At 37.7% G+C, this 16473-nt stretch overlaps 1 protein-coding gene across 1 annotated transcript in view; it reads right to left on the bottom strand.

The window, feature by feature from the left end:
* The window catches only part of Shcbp1 (Shc SH2-domain binding protein 1), a 43592-nt gene that overhangs the window by 15575 nt on the left and 11544 nt on the right, over positions 1 to 16473 (bottom strand). The window contains exons 3-5 of the mRNA NM_011369.3: positions 16357 to 16472; positions 13331 to 13539; positions 2670 to 2762 (exon numbers count right to left, since the gene is read on the bottom strand). Of these exons, the coding sequence (NP_035499.1) occupies positions 2670 to 2762; positions 13331 to 13539; positions 16357 to 16472 (418 nt within the window). The remainder of the gene's footprint in view (positions 1 to 2669; positions 2763 to 13330; positions 13540 to 16356; position 16473) is intronic.

Consider the following 16473-nt stretch of genomic DNA (forward strand, 5'->3'; position numbering starts at 1 on the left):
AAGAGTTAGTTCTTTGAGAAGATAAACAGACCTCCATCCTAACTCAACAAAGAAAAAGAGTTAGATTTAAAAAAATGTAAAAAGTGTTTAGATAGAGCCAATGGGTAAATGGTAATAAAAAAAAGAAAATAAATATAAAACTTAAGTACACTATTACTATCATTATATATACTTTTTATTGGTTATTTTATTTATTTACATTTCAAAGTTTCCCCTCCACAAACCCCCATCCCATCCCTACTCCCCTTGCCTCTCTGAGGGTGCTTCCCTACCCACCCACCCACTCCCGCCTCATGGCCCTAGCATCCCACTACGCTGGGGCACTGAGCCTCCACAAGACCAAGGGCCTCCCCGCCCACTGATGCCAGATTAGGCAATCTTCTGCTACATATGCAATTGGAGCCATGGGTCCTCCATGTGTACTCTTTGGTTGGTGGTTTAGTCCCTGGGAACTCTAAGGGGTCTGCTTAGTTGATATTGTTGTTCTTCCTATGGGGTTGCAATCCCCTTCAGCTCCATCATTCCTTCCCCTAATTCTTCCATTGGGGTGCCCATGCTCAGTCTAATGGTTGGTTGCGAGCACCTGTATCCAAAAATTTTAACCCAGAATTGTTCCTGATTAAGGAAATGCAAGGACAAAGAGTGGAGCAGAGACTGAAGGAAATGCCATCCAGAGACTGCCCCACCTGGAGACCCATCCCATCTGCTGACACCAAACCCAGATACTATTGCTAATGCCAAGAAGCGCTTGCTGACAGGAGCCTGGCATAGCTGTTCCCTGAGAGGCTCTCCCAGTGCCTGACCAATAGATATATATTTTAAATAACTATTTTATTTCTCACTTAAAAATATACTAAGTAGCCCCAGACCAGAGGTTTTAACCATAACTTAATATCATACTCACCTGTGGAGCACCTAAAAATGTAAATGCCCTGGCTCCTAATCAGAACAATTAAGTTGGTCTCTAGAACACAAATGCACTTTCTAAATTTCTCTACAGAAACTAATATATATATTAAATGTTAAGAACTATTGCCTTAGCTATTTTGGAGAAGAGTTTTGTTGTTTTAAATCAGTAATGCTCTGATTAAGATGGGAGAAGAAAACCATATCAAATTATAGTGACTGAGTAGGGCATCAGATCCCATTACAGATGGTTATGAGGCACCAGGTGAATGTGGGGATTGAACTCAGGACCTCTGAAGAGTAGTCAGTGTTCCTAGTCACTGAGCCATCTCTCCAGCCCCTCAATCATATTTTAAAGAAAACAAATTTCTTGGCTTTTCAAATATTAGGAGACACTAGAAAAGAACGGACTTGCTGTTCTTTAGTTAACCCATATGCATCTAAAGATAACCTGCAAATCCACTTTTCAAACACAAAAACTAAACCATAGCTGACTGACACATAAGATCAACCAAGCTATAAAAACCAGGCTCAAATTTAAAAATAAGTCTCTTAGCATTTCTGCAACCATGTAAATTAGCTTTTTAAAAAATTATATGGATACTCCATAGTTTGGAAATAATAAATTCATATTTCAGATCCCTACATTTTGGTAAAGTGTATTTTGAATTAGAAAGGAAAACATACAAACTATAAGATAAAGACTATGGTTTATCATATACTGTTTGTAGGGAGGAAATGGCCGAGATCAGGAGAGATAATGCTGGCATAGAAAACGTAGGGTTCCTCAGATACAGCTGCCTTGCTACTGATAACCACGTCCTTTTAGAGGGGAAAACCAAGTTCCGAGGAGTTAAACCCATAACTCTTTTGGCTCTAGCCCCAGTCCTACTCTGGATTTTGCCACATCAGTCACTGGACAAGGACACAGAACTAGAGTTACCTGCTCGCCCCCCTTTCCATTGGGGGATGCTGAGGAAGCTTTGGATTGATCTAGCTCCTAACAATTCAGATTTACAAGCTTTTAACCTAGATACTCTTAAAACTCATTTAAATGTAGTTTATAAATATAGCATGGCATGCCCCCCCCCCCATTATCAGAATATTTGGGAAACTAAGAGAAGATAATCACAAGTTCAAACCCAGGTTGGGCTATAGAAAGATTCTATCTCAAAACAAAACAGCACACACACACACACATACACACACTCACACACACACACACACTCACACACACATATACACACTCACAGACACACATACACACACACACACATACACACTCACATACACACACACAGACACTCACACACACACACTCACACATAGACACATACACACACTCATACACACATACACACACTCATACACACACACTCACACATACACACACACACAGACACTCATACACACATACACTAACACACACACACTCACACACACACTCATACACACACATACACACACTCTCTCACACACACACACTCACACATACACACACACATACACACACACACATACACACACACTCACACACACACACTCATACACACACACATACACACACACTCTCTCTCACACACACACACTCACACATACACACACACACATACACACACACATACACACACACTCACACACACACACACACTGTACAGGTGTCTGTTTTATCTCATAAGGTTTATTTAATAACTTGTCACGCATGCACGATTTGCACACCAATCTACTTCTGTGCGTCGATCACATCAGTAGTAAATACTTACAATCTCAGTCGAGGTTCAACACATCTGACAAAATAGTCATACTCATCCTCCTCTTCCTCATCCCAACTCCTCCAGATGTGTTTGTAGAAAAATCTGAAAGGAAGCTTAATATTAATAAAATTCACTCACTGGCTCAGAAGGGTGGATGCTCGATTTAAATATGTCTATCATAGGCTTATGTGGGTGAACACGTGGTCCACGGCAGGTGGTAATGTTTGGAAAGATGTTTAGGAGATAAAATCTTACATAAAGAAATCCTGAGTACACGGTGTTAACTCAGCTGTGCCTGTTGTTATTTCTCTGCATCCATACTGCCTGTACAAGTTTTGGGGATGACATCATACAACCTTCCTTACTGTGATGGCATATACAGTCCCTGGGGCAGTAAGCTAAGAGAAATTCTTTTTTCAGTGAGTTGCTTTAGTTTGGGTATTTTGTCTTAACAACAGGATATAAAACTTTAGATTTATTTCATAACAGCTTTTGTGTTAGCAGCTAGAATTTCCCACCTACCAACACATTAAGTATACATTATATTATAAGACATATCAATGTTGGGTATTTGCTACAGTTGATACTCATGAGTCATACAAAATAAAACCTTCAAATAAGTTAGTTTCTCTACAATATTGTAATACTGCTATTAGGGTGATCTGTTTTTGTTTTGGTATTTTGTTTGTTTGTTTTTCTTTTTTGTTTTTTTGAGACAGGGTTTCTCTGTGTAGCCCTGGCTGTCCTGGAACTCACTTTGTAGACCAGGCTGACCTCGAACTTAGAAATCCGCCTGCCTCTGCCTCCCAAGTGCTGGGATTAAAGGTGTGCACGATCACGCCCGACTGTTTTGTTTTTGTTTTGTTTTGTTTTTTTTGTTTTTTTTTAAGTGGGGCTAGTATTCTGTAGATTAAGATGGCTTTGAACTCCTAATCCTCCTGCCTCAGGATTGCTGGGATTATAGGTGTGGGTCACCATTCCTAGCAAGATTTTCATTGGATTACAACTATCTATTATTAACCATCAATAACTTAACAGATGGCAGTGCCATTTATTTGGGTAGTAAAGAAAGAAATTAGGATTTAAATAAAAGTTGTGCTTTAAATGTATTTCAGATGACATGCTGATTTGCGTTATAAATGAGTAATGTCCAGTGGATAGATCAATATAGCCTTTTCACCCTTCCAGAGACAAGGGATAAAAAGTAGAGATATAAATCTGGTTTTTCTTTGTTTTTTTTCCTTCCTTCCTTCCTTCCTTCCTTCCTTCCTCCCTCCCTCCCTCCCTCCCTCCCTTCCTTCCTTTCTTGTTGTTGTTGTTGTTGTTTTTTCGAGACAGGGTTTCTCTGTATAGCCCTGGCTGTCCTGCACCTTATTATGTAGACCAGATCAGAAATCCTCCTGACTCTGCCTCCTGAGTGCTGGGATTAAAGGCGTGCACCACCAAGCCCAGCTTAGATATAAATCTGGAACTTACTGACAAAATTTATTGCTTTTTATTAAACCAGTAAAAGAGATGATGCAGGAACTTAATATAAAGCATTAGCTCCCAGCCACATCTACACATTAGTGTCTCCTGGTATATACTTTTAAGAATTATATTTCCTAGCTGGATGGTGGTGCACACCTTTAATCTCAATACTTTGGAGGCAAAGTAAGTAGATCTCTATGAATTTGAGGCTAGCCTGGTCTACATACTGATTCCTAGGTCCCAGGGTTACATAGTGAGTACATCTTAAACAAACAAACAAGAACAAAATTAATCTAAATCAATAAATCAGGTTCTCAGAGGGGAAGACAAATCCATAATTTCTTTAAAACTACCTAGATGTTTTAACATATTTTTGAAAGATTTCAAGGCCGGAACACCTGATCCCTCAGAGACTAGTCTGCACAGTTGAGAGTTCGGACTAAAGAAGCAACATAGCTTCTGGGACAGGCCCTGTTTCGGGCCTTCATCTTCAGCCAGGAGGCAGGTTGAACGCCAGATATCTGTGAACTTTCCCTACAAGAGGAGAGCTTGCCTGCAGAGAGTACTTTGACCACTAAAAATCAGGAGAGAGCTGGACTCCCAGGTCTACTGACAGAGGCTAACAGAATCACAGGAGGAATAAACTCCAACCAGAGACAACTATAACAACTAACTCCAGAGATTACCAGATGGTGAAAGGCAAACGTAAGAATCTTACAAACAGAAACCAAGATCACTCACCATCATCAGAACCCATAATTCCCACTCAGCAAGTCCTGGATACGCCAACACACCCGAAAAGCAAGACTCGGATTTAAAATCATATCTCATGATGCTGGTAGAGGATATCAAGAAGGACTTTAATAACTCACTTAAAGAAATACAGGAGAACACTGCTAAAGAGGTAGAAGTCCTTAAGGAAATACAGGAAAACACCACCAAACAGGTGATGGAATTGAAAAAAACCATCCAAGACCTAAAAAGGGAAGTAGACACAATAAAGAAAACCCAAAGTGAGACAAAGCTGAAGATAGAAACCCTAGGAAAGAAATTTGGAACCATAGATGCGAGCATCAGCAACAAAATACAAGAGATGGAAGAGAGACTCTCAGCTGCAGAAGATTCCATAGAGAACATCGGCACAACAATCATAGAAAATGCAAAATGCAAAAATCCTAACTCAAAATATCCACGAAATCCAGGACACAATGAGAAGACCAAACCTACAGATAATAGGAGTAGATGAGAATGAAGATTTTCAACTTAAAGGGCCAGCAAATATCTTCAACAAAATTATAGAAGAAAACTTCCTAAACCTAAAGAAAGAGATGGCATGAACATACAAGAAGCCTACAGAACTTCAAATAGACTGGACCAGAAAAGAAAATCCTCCCGACACATAATAATCAGAACAACAAACGCACTAAATAAAGATAGAATATTAAAAGCAGTAAGGGGAAAAGGTCAAGTAACATATAAAGGCAGGCCTACTAGACTTATACCAGACTTCTCACCAGAGCAACAAATTATTGGGTCCTGTTTGTGTAGCCAGTCTATTAGTCTATGTCTTTTCATTGGGGAATTGAATCATCAGAGACTATGAAAGCCAGAAGATCCTGGACAAATGTCATGCAGACTCTAAGAGAACACAAATGCCAGCCCAGGGTACTATACACAGCAAAACTCTCAATTACCATAGATGGAGAAACCAAAGTATTCCATGACAAAACCAAATTCACACATTATCTTTCCGCAAATCCAGCCCTTCAAAGGATAATAACAGAAAAAAAAAAACAATACAAGGATGGAAATCAAACCCTAGAAAAAGCAAGAAAATAATCCCTCCACAAACCAAAAAGAAGACAGCCACAAGAACAGAATGCCAACTCTAACAACAAAAATAATAGAAAGCAACAATTACTTTTCCTTAATATCTCTTAATATCAATGGACTCAATTCCCCAATGAAAAGACATAGACTAATAGACTGGCTACACAAACAGGACCCAATATTTTGTTGCTTACAGGAAACCCACCTCAGGGAAAAGGACAGACACGATCTCAGAGTGAAAGGCTGGAAAACAATTTTCCAAGCAAATGGTCTGAAGAAACAAGCTGGAGTAGCCATTCTAATATCGAATAAAATCGACTTCCATCCCAAAGTTATCAAAAAGACAAAGAGGGGCACTTCATACTCATCAAAGTTAAAATCTACCAAGATGAACCCTCAATTCTGAATATCCATGCTCCAAATACAAGGGCAGCCACTTTCATTAAATAAACTTTAGTAAAGCTCAAAGCACACATTGCACCTCACACAATAATAGTGGGAGACTTCAACAACCCACTCTCAACAATGAGAAGATCCTGGAAACAGAAACTAAACAAAGACACATGGACACTAACAGAAGTTATGAAACAAATGGATTTAATAGATATCTACAGAACAATTTATCCTAAAACAAACAAACAAACAAAAATACCTTCTTTTCAGCACCTCATAGTACCTCCTCCAAAACTGACCATATAATTGGTCACAAAACAGGCCTCTACAAATACAAAAATATTGAAATTATCCCATGCATCCTATCTGATCACCACGGACTAAGGCTGATCTTCAATAACAATATAAATAACAGAAAGACAACATTCACATGGAAACTGAACAACACTCTACTCAATGATTCCTTGGTCAAGGATGAAATAAAGAAATTAAAGACTTTTTAGAGTTTAATGAAAATGAAGCCACAACATACCCAAACTTATGGGACACAATGAAGGCAGTCCTAAGAGGAAACTTCATATCCCTGAGTGCCTCCAAAAAGAAACTAGAGAGAGCATACACTAACAGCCTGACAGCACACCTAGAAGCTCTAGAACTAAAGGAAGCAAATTCACCCAAGTTGAGTAGACAACAGGAAATAATCAAACTCAGGGCTGAAATCAACCAAGTGGAAAAAAAAAAAAACTATTCAAAGAATCAACAAAACCAGGAGCTGGTCCTTTGAGAAAATCAACAAGATAGATAAACCCTTAGCCAGACTCACTAGAGGGCACAGGGAAAACATCCTAATTAACAAAATCAGAAATGAAAAAGGAGACATAACAACAGAACCTGAGGAAATCCAAAACATCATCAGATTCTTCTACAAAAGGCTATACTCAACAAAACTAGAAAGCCTGGATGAAATGGACAAATTCCTAGATAGATAACAGGTACCATAGTTAAATCAGGATCAGATTAGGCATCTAAACAGTCCCATTTCCCCTAAAGAAATAGAAGCAGTCATCAATAGTCACCCAACCAAAAAAAGCCCAGGAGCAGATGAGTTTAGAGCAGAGTTCTATCAGACCTTCAAAGAAGACCTAATTACAACTCTCCTCAAATTATTCCACAAAATAGAAACAGAAGGTACTCTACCCAATTCATTCTAAGAAGCCACAATTACTCTGATACCTAAACCACACAAAGATCCAACAAAGAAAGAGAACTTCAAACCAATTTCCCTTATCAATACCGATGCAAAAATACTCAATGAAATCCTAGCAAACCGAATCTAAAAACACATCAAAAGATCATCCATCATGACCAAGTAGGCTTCATCCCAGAGATGGAGGGATGGTTTAATATACGGAAATCCATCAACGTAATCCACTATATAAACAAACTCAAAGACAAAAACCACATGATCATCTCGTTAGATGCAGAGAAAGCATTTGACAAAATCCAACACCCCTTCATGGTAAAAGTTTTGGAAAGATCAGGAATTCAAGGCCCATACCTGAACATAATAAAAGCAATCTATAGCAAACCAGTAGCCAACGTCAAACTAAATGGAGAGAAGCTCAAAGCAATCCCACTAAAATCAGGGACTAGACAAGGCTGCCAACTTTCTCCCTACCTATTCAATATAGTACTTGAAGTTCTAGCCATAGCAATTCAACAACAAAAGGACATCAAGGGGATACAAATTGGAAAGCACGAACTCAAAATATCACTTTTTGCAGATGATATGATAGTATATATGTGACCCTAAAAATTCCACCAGAGAACTCCTAAACCTGATAAACAGTTTCAGTGAAGTAGCTGGATATAAAATTAACTGAAATAATTCAATGGCCTTTCTGTACACAAAGGATAAACAGGTTGAGAAAGAAATTAGGGAAACAACACCCTTCACAATAGTCACAAATAATATAAAATACCTTGGTGTGGCTCTAAATAAGGAAGTGAAAATTCTGTATGATAGGAACTTCAAGTCTCTGAAGAAAGAAATTAAAGAAGATCTCAGAAGATGGAAAGATCTCCCAGGCTCATGGGTTGGCAGAATTAATATAGTAAAACTGTCTATCCTGCCGAAAGCAATCTACAGATTCAATGCAATCCCCATCAAAATTCCAACTCAATTCTCCATTGAGTTAGAAAGGGTAATTTGCAAATTCATCTGGAAAAATAAAAAACCTAGGATAGCAAAAACTATTCTCAACAATAAAAGTACCTCTGGTGGAATCACCATGTCTGACCTAAAGCTGTACTACAGAGTAATTGTGATAAAAACTGCATGGTACTGGTACAGTGACAGACAGGTAGATCAATGGAATAGAATTGAAGATCCAGAAATGAATCCACAAACCTATGGTCACTTGATCTTTGACAAGGGAGCTAAAACCATCCATTGGAAAAAAAAGACAGCATTTTCAACAAATGGTGCTGGCACAACTGGTGGCTGTCACGTAGAAGAATGCGAATTGATCCATTCTTATCTCCTTGTATAAAACTCAAGTCTAAGTGGATCAAAGCCCCCCACATAAGACCAGAGACACTGAAATTAATTGAGGAGAAAGTAGGGAAAATCCTCAAAGATATGGGCACAGGGGAAAAATTCCTGAATAGAACAGCAATGGCTTGTGCTGTAAGATCAAGAATTGACAAAAGCACTTCATAAAATTGCAAAGCTTCTCTAAGGCAAAAGACACCGTCAACAAGACAAAAAGACCACCAACAGATTAGGAAAGGATTTTTACCAATCCTAAATCTGATAGGGGACTAATATCCAATATATACAGAGAACTCAAGAAGCTGGACTCCAGAAAATCAAATAACCCCATTAAAAAATGGGCTCAGAGCTAAACAAAGAATTCTCACCTGAGGAATACCAAATGGCTGAGAAGCACCTGAAAAAATGTTCAGCATCTTTAATCATCAGGGAAATGCAAATCAAAACAACCTTGAGATTCCACCTCACACCAGTCAGAATGGCTAAGATCAAAAATTCAGATGACAGCAGATGCTGGCGAGGATGTGGAGAAAGGGGAACACTCCTCCACTGCTGGTGGGATTGCAAGCTTGTACAACCACTCTGGAAGCCAGTCTGGAGGTTCCTCAGAACATTGGACATAGTACTACCGGAAGATCCAGCAATACCTCTTCTGGGCATATACCCAGAAGTTCCAACTGCTAATAAGAACACATGCTCCACTATGTTCATAGCAGCCTTATTTATAGTAGCCAGAAGCTGGAAAGAACCCAGATGTCCCTCAACAGAAGAATGGATACAGAAAATGTGGTACATTTACATAATGAAGTACTACTCAGCTATTAAAAACAATGGATTTATGAAATTCTTCGAGTAATGGATGTATTTGGAGGATATCATACTTAGTGAGGTAACCCAATCACAAAAGAAGTTATTAGATATGCACTCACTGATAAGTGGATATTAGCCTAGAAACATAGAATACCCAAGATACAGTTTGCAAAACACAAGAAAATCAAGAAGAGGGAAGTCCAATGGGTGGATACTTCATTCCTCCTTGGAACAGGGAACAAAAATACCCATGAAAGCATTTGGAGAGATAAAGTTTGGAGCTAAGACGAAAGGATGGACTATCCAGAGACTACCCCTCCCGGTCATCCATCCCGTAATCAGCCACCAAACCCAGACACTATTGCATATGCTAGAAAGATTTTGCTGAAGGGACCCTGTTATAGCTGTCTCATATGAGGCTATGCCAGTGCCTGGCATATACAGAAGTGGATGCTCACAGTCATCTATAAGATGGAACACAGGGCCCCCAATGGAGAAGCTAGAGAAAGCACCCAAGGAGCTGAAGGGGTCTGCAACCCTATATGTGGAACCACAATATGAACTAACCAGTACCCCCAGAGCTCATATCTCTAGCTGCATATGTAGCAGAAGATGGCCTAGTTGGCCATCAGTGGGAAGAGAGGCCCCTCGGTATTGCAAACTTTATATGTTCCAATACAGGGGAATTCCAGGACTAAGAAGCAGGAGTGGGTGTGTAGGGGAGCAGGGCGGAAGGAGGGTATAGGGAACTTTTGGGATAGCATTTGAAATGCAAATAAAGAAAATATCTAATAAAAAAAGAGAAAGATTTCAAAAATGTATAGCAAAAGAAAACATAGATAATATTATTAATACAACTTGAAAAAAGTTCACAGGTAATCTTTTCCGTCTCTACCCAACTCAAATATTCGTTTTCTCTTCCATATCATCTTGATATTAGATTATTTCAAGACAAATCTCATGCATATTAGCCATTCCTTTTCAGAATGTATCTTTAAAACACTTCTGCTTCAAAGCCCTTACATGCAAACTTCCAATTTTATACTTCTTCCAAATTACAAAAGTGAGAGGCATGTTGGTCAAATGCCTCTCACTTTTTCCACCTGGTAAACATATTTAAGTTTCATACCTAGCCGAAATTATTACCCATGCCAATACAGTACCAGATACTTATGTGTCATTTACTATACATCTCCTTCAGAGTTGGTTATTTCAAAGTAGAAACCTCGAATGAGCCTCAGCTCCCCATATGAGTTATATATCAGTCTGCCTATGTGAACTTTTAAAAACACAAAGCTGATCATATTTTCCAAATAATGAAAACTTTGCAGTGGATTTCCAATGTTCTATTATAGAACTGATTAATTGGCTGACAAAGCTATGCACCTTCTGACTTACAAAAATGTTAGATCCAGCTGGGTGTGGTAGCACATGCCTTTAATCCCAGCACTCAGGAGGCAAAGGCAGGCGGATTTCTGAGTTCGAGGCGAGTCTGGTCTACAAAGTGAGTTGGGACAGCCAGGGAAACCCTGTCTCAAAAAAAAAAAAAAATTCCTAACATATAAAAGAAAATAAACTTTATACTAATAAAAAAATGTCAGATCCAGCACCCCTGGACTATGTTATGATTGTGCAGGTCTTTCAGTATCTTAATATCACAGACATCCTGGACCCGTCCTCCTTGCCTAGGTAACCTTCCCGACTCAAGTTTATATGTTACTTTCCTAAGAAACAACCATAGGATAACAATTTCAGTATATTAATTCTAGTTTGTACTCATTGCTGTTTCCAGTCATGTATGTAAGTCTGGGTGATAACCACTTTTTTTTTTTTTTGGTTTTGTTTTATTTTGTTTTAATATTGAGTACTCAATTGGTGTAGAAATAAAAATCTCTAATTCCAAAGGCAATTCTGAGCATAGTGAGTCTGGGTGTTAGGGAGGGCTCAGGAAAAGCAGCTTAAGCCACTAAAGGTATAGAAATTAGAAAGTACCTTTTAGACTACAAAACACCAAACAATATTACTGATATCACCTAATCTTCCAATTCCTGAAATGTACATCTAATTTTATTATTTTAATATATTTTCAAATATATGTTTATTTGAAATTTTATTTTAATAAAATAAAATTTGTGAAAGACAAATTTGTTTAGTCAAATAAGGCTTAATCATAAAGAATGAGTATATCAGTGCCTATTATATCAACACATAAAAGCTGTATTTATATTATATACCTTAAAAAATACAAAACAAATACAAACAAATACAAAACAAAGGACAAATATACTAGAATGTACATAGATTATATAGAACTTGAAAACAAATGTTGGGGATGGAGAGATGGCTTGGTGGTTAAGAGCACTAACTCCTTTTCCAGAAGTGCTCTGTTCAATTCCCAGCAACCACATGGTGGCTCACATCCATCTGTAATGATATCTGATGCCCTCTTCTGGTGTGTCTGAGGACAGCAACAGTATACTCACAGACATAAAACAAATACATCTTAAAACAACAACAACAAAAACAATACCTCCCCCCAAAAAACCCAAATGTCTTTAAGTAATAATACAATTTTCTTCTTTTACTCAGCAAATCAGATTCAGATTTTAGAGTCCAATTAAAGATATACATACGTTTTAAGCAAATTTCTTATACACAGAGAGAGAGAGAGAGACAGACAGACAGACAGAGACAGAAATATACTATAACATGAACTATAATAAAAAATTTATCTGAAGTAATTTTAAAAGCATACCAAGAGGTGGTTCATCAGCTTAGAACACTAACTGATCTTGCAGAGGACCCGTGTTTCAGTTCCCAGCACCGACATCACAATGATTCTGTAACTCTAGTTCCAGGAGATCTAAATGCCTCTATGTTCACATATATGTGGTGTACATTTAAAAATGTAGGCAAAATACCAATTCACATAAAATAAAATATTTTTTAAAAATAAAGTATATTTAGTAATCTAGACATTACACACATTATTTCATTTAAAGGGACACCACTACCTACAGAAATAAGACACAGGAACACATCCTCTAAGAACCTTCAACGTAGAATGAGAAAATAGTTTCTCTGCTTAGACATATTCTTGAAAATGATGTATACTATTTCAACTAGTAGTATACAACTTTTTTTTATTTTCTTACCTTTCATCGTTTTTTTCTGTCCTATTACATTCAAAATGTACCAATCACAAGCCTTAGCATCCATGACTTTTAAGTCAGTTTCTAAATCAATAAGAATCAAATTAAGAATTCTTTATCTTTTGTAAACTTTTGAAGAATTTTAATGATAAACAAGAATTTCATGTATTATTTTTTTCAACTTTTTTTTCTGGGTTTGAAGTGATAACAGGTTAAAAATTTAAGATATCAAGATTTTTGTTTTTATTTTTAAGAGATTTCCTATGGCATGGATATGTGGCTCAGTGGTAAAGACATTTTCTAGTGTGTATGAGGGCCTAGGTTCAAGCCTCAAGACAGGATTAAAAAACAAAAAAGGAAAGAAAACAGAAGAAAAAAAGAGAAAAGAAAAAAAAAAAGATTTATTTCCATTAAATTGCAGTTTTGGCTACAAGGTTACTTCTATCAGTGTTCCTTTCTACCTGACGTGCTCAATTGCAAGTGCCATCTGGTGGAATTCATGTGAGTCATCTGATACCACCCACAACTCCTGCAGAGGCAGATGAAACTCCTTCAGGTCCAAAAGCTCCTTCACATTGGCCAAGGTAAACGTGCTCAATTTAGATTCATAGATGCATGGCTCTGCAAGCCTTACGACCGCCTTCAGGGATGGAAAGTCCACATTTGTAACCTGAAATTCAAAACAATGTGGCTCATTTTAATACTCAGAAATCAAAGTGGAAACACACAGTATAAAATACTATTTATAATCCACTTTTTAAAAGTAAGTAATGTGTCAGCGTGCCTTTTAAGGACAAACAAAACAGAAATGGCTTTTATCCTCAGAATATAAATCAAGGAGAAAAATAAACAGTAGGACTTATGGGTAAGATTTCGGAAAGGAAATTGCTTTGGTGAGACAGTGAAAGAAATCACTTAGAATTTTCAAAATGAGAATATTAAAAAAAAAGGAGGATCAGCACTAGAAATTAAAATAGCAGTGCTAGAAAAACTGAAATGTACTGAGAAAAAGATAGGCAACTCAGTTCCCTAGCAGTGGGAAGGAAAACAGGAGCCTCCTTCAAACGGTAATCCAGGTGTTGCTGGTAAAGAGAAGGAGAGTCTGACTTTCAGAACAAGACCACAGGGTTTTACAAACATCAAAACCAGTTTTGAGTTTCGGTGAAGCAATGATTCTCCAGAATTTTACTGTTACTCTATATGACTGGGAGGGCACAGGCCCCGCAAAATGTTACTTATTTAGAACTGAGCTAAAACTGGGACCTCATTATGAGAAACAATTATAATAAAGAAAGTCTGAATTTAACCTGCCACAACTCCAGATGATAGACAGACAGCTCTGGATCCCAGCTATAGAGAGCAGAAAAGCCCGATGCTGAAAAGCAGAAAAGTGCCAGCAGCAGGAAGTTCTATTCAAACAGTGAAGCGCACAGAGAGAAGCAGTCCCATTCTCAGCTGCCAAGAGCAGAAGGAATCAACCGAAAGCAGCCCTAGAGCTCCACTGCCCTAAGCCTAAACGCAACAGGGCCATCAACCTGTCGCTCACCGCGGGGAGTTCCAGAATGTTTCAATAGTCTACTGGCATCTCTCCAGCAATCTGATGAATATTAAAAGACTTCTAATGTACAACAAGCTAGACCTATATAAGAGTTCAGTGCTGCAGTTGTTTCTTACATTCTTAAAACATTTGAGAGATAACTCCCAAGTAGAACATTAGTTACCGCATGGGTATAAAGAGGAAAACATCAAGAGACTGACAAAAATCTGCACAGTCCACAGGTAACACAAAGATAAACTACAAAAGTGAAGACATATCTGGTGGACTTCAGACACTGTAAAATATAGGTTCAACACCAGCAGAAGCCGAAGGAAAGAAAAGGCACAGATGCCCAGTAACCATCTACCTCTCCCATCCTATGCATATGACGTTTTCCAGTTTTCAAGGACCTAGAAAGAAGCTGTTCCAACATTATTTATTATTATTACGATTATTATTATACCCATTATATTTTGCTGTCCCTCAGTCTTTTGTCTTTATTACAATATCAGATGTATTTTTATTTCATTTATTTTTAAAAATGGTTAAAGTTTTAAAAATAATTTATTACTTCACTTCCTACAGTCACCTAACTTGTGAACTTTTTCATTAGTGGGTAATCATTTTCCTCTTCTTTTGTCTTGCTCCCCCACTTTGAATTCTGTTCTATAGTTGTAGAAATATTTAATGGCTTTTGTTTAAATAATATTTTAATTTCTACTCCTGTCCATATATTTAGGTAATTATGAACTTTTTCATTCCTGAGGGTTTCCCCCTCCTTTTTGTGCCCAATCAGTTGCTCCTTTCTCTTTTCTCGTCTTAACACTCCTCAACTTCCGTCTTCTTTTCATTTATTTGACCTTGCTTCTCTTCTGTTTCTTTCTTTTCCCAGCCTCTTTCTTTCACCTCATTAATGCATTAGAGACACATTTATCCTAAATAATTTTTAACTTTATAACACATTCTCCATGAATTTTCCCACTGTCTGGCTTACGGTCATCAGTGATGTATTAGTGGGCTTTAATCAATTTTAAGTATATTTCTATATCTTCTACACTTTAGTGTTGAGCTATCAGAACTCTGTTCTCCTCACTGAATGGTATTGGGAATTAAAATACCCAGCTGAACTGGTGAAAGGATTAAATTTAATTGGGAATTAAAACCAGGAAGCTGTTCATGTACGATCTCTAAGTAAAACCAGAAAAGTTATCTAAACCAACAAATGTCTAAATTCCATCACAAAATACACAAGCAATAGGAAAAAGTAAAGTAACAGGAGGCCTCCAAAATAATACAGCTTTTCAACTGCTGAATTCAGATATAGAAATAGGTAAAATACCAAGCGAAGTTATTAGAAACTCTCTGCTATACATTTGTGGTTGAGAATCTAGAACGAGTTTGGCTCAGCAGATAAAGGTGCTTCCTGCCAAACCTGAGTTCCTGGGGTCAGGCCTCTGAATCTAAAAGGTGGAGGAAGAGAACTGACTTCTGTAAGCTGTCCTCTGATTCCTACATAAATATTCAGGTGTGTGCACACAGGCACACACACACACACACACACACACACACACACACACAAACAATTACTATACTTAAAAATTTTAAAAAGAAATATGAAATGGAGGAAAATATCTTAATGGAGGCATAAAATAGAAAGAGTAAAGGAATACATGTGATAAGAAAGCAGGAGTCAGAACTAAGTGGAGGGGTGTCTGAGGAGGACAACAAGTGAGAACAAAGTATGTCACACATGTATGAGGACGCCGCGTATTATTAAAACTAGAATGTTTAACCCTTAAAAATTAGTTTAAAACTTCACTATTAAAAATGATTAATGACTCCAAGGAAGATTAAAAAGAAACAGATTAATTCAATCCATGACCTAGGAAACAAAGTCAGAAACACAGAGGACAGCTTGGCAAAATATATACATAAGAGAATTCAACTTACCTCAACCAACACCTCAAACACATTAGTGTGCCAGACTGCCCACCATCCAGATGGTTCAAGGACCTTTTCCAAGAAGCTGACTGTGAATTCCTTTACCTCAGAGGCCTTACAGTCAGC

The sequence above is a fragment of the Mus musculus genome, chromosome 8, assembly GCF_000001635.26.
Source record: "Mus musculus strain C57BL/6J chromosome 8, GRCm38.p6 C57BL/6J".
In the NCBI taxonomy this organism is placed as follows: domain Eukaryota; kingdom Metazoa; phylum Chordata; class Mammalia; order Rodentia; family Muridae; genus Mus; species Mus musculus.